The following is a 5,000-nucleotide window of genomic DNA, read 5'->3' as shown; positions in this document are numbered from 1 at the left end:
ATATATATATATATATATATATATATGTATGTATATGTATATATATATATATGTGCAAGCAATCACATCACCATGATACAAAAATGCAAAATAACCAAAGGAGAAAGGAAACTTGTAGACAGTAAGTACTTTCGTATATTACATCTTCAGTCTAAATGGCAGAGATACAGAGTAGGGTTTAATAACCCAAATGGTCACCGAGATCTTTCCGCCAGATTGACCCTTATGTGTTGGTCAGGTCGGTAGGAATAAGGTCATCCCCCCTCCTCACATTGTATTGTTTCCCCCCTTCGCCCCCTATGGTTCCCACATGATACTTATAATTAAACCCAACCCTATATCTCTGTCATTTAGTCTGAAGATGTAATATACGAAAGTACTTACTGTCTACTAGTTTCCTTTCTCCTGTGGTTATTTTGCATATATATATATATACATACATACATATATATATATATATATTATATATATATATATATATATATGTATATATATATATGTATATACATACATACATATATATGTATATATATATATGTATATGTATACATATATATATATATATATACCATTGCGATCAATAAGTAATGACAAAATGACAGGAGAGACGCTATTTATTTTCATGACCTTACAAAACTTTGTCTCCTTCAAAATAATTGCCTCTCGCATCTACACACTTCTGCATGCGTCTCTCCCAATCCTGGAAGACATCCTCAAAGTCCTTTTTCAGTAGTCCCTTCAGGTAACTTTCCGATGCCTCTTTCAGCTCCTCTGTTGACTGGAATCTGGTTCCCCTGAGGCTGTCTTTCATGCGTGGGAACAGGAAGAAGTCGCAAGGGGCTAGGTCAGGGCTGTAGGGTGGGTGTTGTACCACTTTCATTCCCCCGTCAGCCATTCAGGTGGTCACCAGCGTTGACTTGTGGCATGGGACATTGTCCTGGTGGAACCACCACTGACCACTCCTCCACTGCTGAGGCCTCTTCTTCCTAATCTTCTCCCTGAACCTTTTCAGAAAAGTAAGATAATATTCCTTATTGACGGTTTGGCCCTGAGGAACCCATTCAACGTGAATGAGCCCCTAGGAGTCAAAGAAAGGAAGGACCATGGCCTTCTCTTGCGACCTGTTCATTTTTGCCTTTTTTTCGGTCTGGGGAGTTCGCGTGCTTCCACTGAGCACTCTGACGTTTGCTCTCAGGGTCGTAGGTGAACACCCAACTCTCGTCGCAAGTCACTACCTTATTCAGGAAACCTGAATCAGCCTCTATCATTTCGAGAATGTCAGTGCAACATTCCACACGAAACTGCCTCTGGTCGTCGGAGTGGATCTTTGGCACGAACTTGCCACAGACTTTGTGGAGATTCAGATCTTCGGTCAGAATTGTCTCTACTGTGCCAATACTAATACCAACAGCTTCAGATATCATCCTCACAGATATTCGACGGTCTTGCATCACTAACCTTTGCACTTTCTCAATTTTTTTTGTAGAACGGAACATAATTGAGTCATGTCACATTAAAAATAGTTTTGAAAATAATATGAATTTAAGCTTGGGTTTGTATAAATTAGATAATTTTATTATTAAAAAGATTGTAAATAATTCTTCTGGAATCGGGTAACATTGGACCTTTCCTAGTTCCTCTACTACCATGTACATATTGTGACCTTTGGTAATTTTTTGTACCCTTTGTACCCTGATGATGTCTTGAATAGACGAAAACGTTCGGTATTCATTTATTTTATTTTCCAAGTGGTTTCTGCAAATATATATATATATATATATATATATATATATATATATATATATATATATATATATATATATATATATATATACATATGTGTGTGTGTGTGTGTGTGTGTGTGTGTGTGTGTGTGTGTGTGTGTGTGTGTGTGTGTGTGTGTGTGTGTGAGTTCATCCACGCGCGTGTGTATGTGGGTGCCGCCGCGTGTGAGTAGGTGGAATAATACATGTAAATATTCAACTTTGCATATACATACTCGTGTACGTACCCTGAATTTCGATGGGATGCTGGTTTCCATACAGCCTACCACAAGAAACCTATCCGAACAAAATTACGAACGTACTGAATATGTAGATTTCCATTTCCTTTGTGTCATATCCCAGCACACACCAATTTCTTGCTGACACAAAAGAAGTGTCGACCACAAAAAAGTGGATGATCGCATCTGTTTCTCCCGCACGCTGGCCACAATTTGTGGAGACACGCTCCCTGTACCCATGTGGTTAGTCTATCTTTAACCCTGTCAGGACTTTATACGACCTTATTTGGTCCTACACTTGACTAGATTTGGTGTGTCAAGGAATCTGACCTTGTAATCATTCACATATAAATGTATTCATTCATAATTACACTTATGAATACATTGCCAAGTAATGTTGTAACACATTAGTAAATTGGATTGATTGGATTAAGAAAATAAAGGAAATAACGATTTTCGTATATTTCGATCACTGGCTGTGATCCTCTTCAGCGGAAAGTGGACCACAGCCAGTGATCGAAATATACGGAAATCGTTATCTCATTTCTTTTCTTAATCCAATCAACAGTGGGTTTTCAGTTTATGAATACATACATATTGTACTACAAACAATACTTCCGATCATAAATCTCACCTTTACAACCTCTAAGATTTTATCTCCTCATATGGAATATTATCCCTAAGGATAAAAGTGCTGATTATTGCCGAATGAATACTAATACTCACTCTTTCTCCTCGACAGTTGCAAGGGATTAAGTGGATCAAGGCTCGATACGGCGAGCACCTGGTCGTCCTTCGGCTGAACCAGAAGAACTGCCTGGACGCCCTCGAGTCCTCCATCACTCGAGGCCAGACGGTGCTCCTCGAGAATCTCCCGGAGAACCTGGACCCGGTCCTCGACCCCCTCATCGGCAAGAACCTCATCAAGAAGGGCAAGTAAGTGAAAAGAGGTCTTCTCTCTCTCTTTCTCTCTCTCTCTCTCTCTCTCTCTCTCTCTCTCTCTCTCTCTCTCTCTCTCTCTCTCTTTCTCTCTCTCTCCCTCTCTCTCTCTCTCGAAGGGCAAGTAAGCGCGAGGAGGTCTTCTGTCTTGCTTCGTCTTCCTCTTCTCTTATTCCCTCTTGCCACAAAAGTTCTCTCTCTCTCTCTCTCTCTCTCTCTCTCTCTCTCTCTCTCTCTCTCTCTCTCTCTCTCTTTTTTTTTCTCTCTCTCTTGCTACCTGTGTTTATGGATGTATAGTAAATACTCAACAACGAAAATATGCTTTCCAACATATCATGGGTCAGATTTGAATGTCCTCAATTACATTTCCCACTTCGCACTACCTAATAGTTCTTTTACGCTCTTCCTCCTCCTCCTCCTCTTCCTCCCTTATTCCTCCTTCTCATCCTCCCCTTCCTGCTCTTGCTCCTCCCCTTATTCCTCCTCTTCCCCTTATTCCTACTCCTCCTCCTCCTTCTCCTCCTCGCAGGGCCCTCAAGATCGGCGACAAGGAGATTGAGTACCACCCGAAGTTCCAGCTCATCCTCCACACAAAGCTGGCCAACCCGCACTACAAGCCCGAGCTGCAAGCGCAGTGCACCCTCATCAACTTCACCGTCACGCGCGACGGCCTCGAGGACCAGCTCCTGGCCGAAGTCGTCAAGGTCGAGCGCCCAGACCTCGAGGAGCTCAAGGTGAGGATGAAGAGGATAAAGAGATGGAGGGGGAGGAGAAGGAGGAGGAGGGGAAGGAGGAGAAGGAGGAGAGGAAGGAGAAATGGGAGTAGTAGGTAGTAAACGTGATGAGCAAAACCCTTTAGAGAGGGTGACGGAGGTGGGGGTGGGGGACTAGATTTTGAGGATCTCAAGACAGCGGAAAGGGGGAGACGGAAGACGAGAAGTGAAAGTGGGGGAGGTGGAAAAAAGAGGGTGGTGGTGTGAGGTGTGGTGAGGTGTGGGGGTGAGGGGAGGGGGAGAGGAAGACGCAGGTCATGTGGTTCGGCAGACGGGCGGAACTTTGGTGGGATTTGTCACAGGTAAGCCGGACAAGGAGGATAAGGAGGAGGAGGAGGAGGAGGAGGAGGAGGAGGAGGAAGAGGGGGATGATAGGATGGGGAGGTGGAGGAAGAGGAGGAGGAAAAGAGGGGGAAAGTAAAGAGAGAGGGATGTAAAGAAGAGAAAGGAGGAGGAAGAGGAGGAGATGGAGGAAGAGGAGTAGGAGAACGGGAATGAGGAGGAAAAGGAGAAGGAGGAAGGGGAGAAGGAGGAATAGAAGAAGAAAGAGGAGAACATAAGAATGAAAGAGACTACAAGAGTAAATAAGACCTATACTAGGCAGTTCCATGTCCATTACTACCTGTCATTCCCATCCATAAAGTTGTCTAATCGCTTCTTAAAACAACTGATAGTTTCCTTCTTACATCTAAAATAGTCCAGGAGGAGGAAGAAAGGTTGGAAGAGGATGAGAAGAAAGAGGAGGAGGAGGAGAAGGACGGGGAGAGGGAGGGAAGGAGGAGGAAAAGAACGTAAAGAGGGGGAAACAGAAGCAGAAGAGTTGGAAGAGGAGGAAGAGGACAGGAAAGGTAGGAGGTGAAGGAGAAGGATATGAAGGAGAGAAAGGAAGAAGAGGAGGAGGTGGAGGAGCAGGAAGAAAAGGAGGTGGAGGAGGAGGAGACGGAGAAGAGGAAGGCGGAAGTCTTGTCGGGTTAGAGTCTCGACGTGGAGGGTACAGAGACGAAGATGGAGGAGCGAGTGGGCGGGTGGGCGGGAGGGAGTGACGTGAGGTCGGGGTGAGGAAGAAGAAGAAGAAAAAACTACAATCACACTTTAGTCGCGGCGAAGGTGGAGGCGGCTGTTGTGGTGGAGGAAGTGGAGGTGGAGGTGGAGGAAGTGGTGAAGGAGGTGGTGGTGGAGGTAGAGGAAGTGGAGGAGGAGGTGGTGGTGGAGGTAGAGGAAGTGGAGGAGGAGGAGGTGGTGGACAAAGTGTTAATGATGGTGGAGGTGGTTACTGGTGGTGAAGG

The 5,000-nt window shown here is 44.5% G+C and overlaps 1 protein-coding gene across 1 annotated transcript in view; it reads left to right on the top strand.

Moving 5' to 3' along the window:
* Window positions 1–5,000, top strand: part of Dhc93AB (Dynein heavy chain at 93AB) — a 207,604-nt gene that overhangs the window by 127,548 nt on the left and 75,056 nt on the right. Inside the window, exons 56-57 of the mRNA XM_076176389.1 lie at window positions 2,745–2,938; window positions 3,471–3,675. Coding sequence (XP_076032504.1) covers window positions 2,745–2,938; window positions 3,471–3,675 — 399 coding nt within the window. The remainder of the gene's footprint in view (window positions 1–2,744; window positions 2,939–3,470; window positions 3,676–5,000) is intronic.

Source organism: Oratosquilla oratoria, chromosome 39, assembly GCF_046742065.1.
Source record: "Oratosquilla oratoria isolate Oo_2021 chromosome 39, ASM4674206v1, whole genome shotgun sequence".
In the NCBI taxonomy this organism is placed as follows: domain Eukaryota; kingdom Metazoa; phylum Arthropoda; class Malacostraca; order Stomatopoda; family Squillidae; genus Oratosquilla; species Oratosquilla oratoria.
Note: the sequence above shows the minus strand (reverse complement) of the source record. Positions and strands in the feature narration are given on the sequence as shown.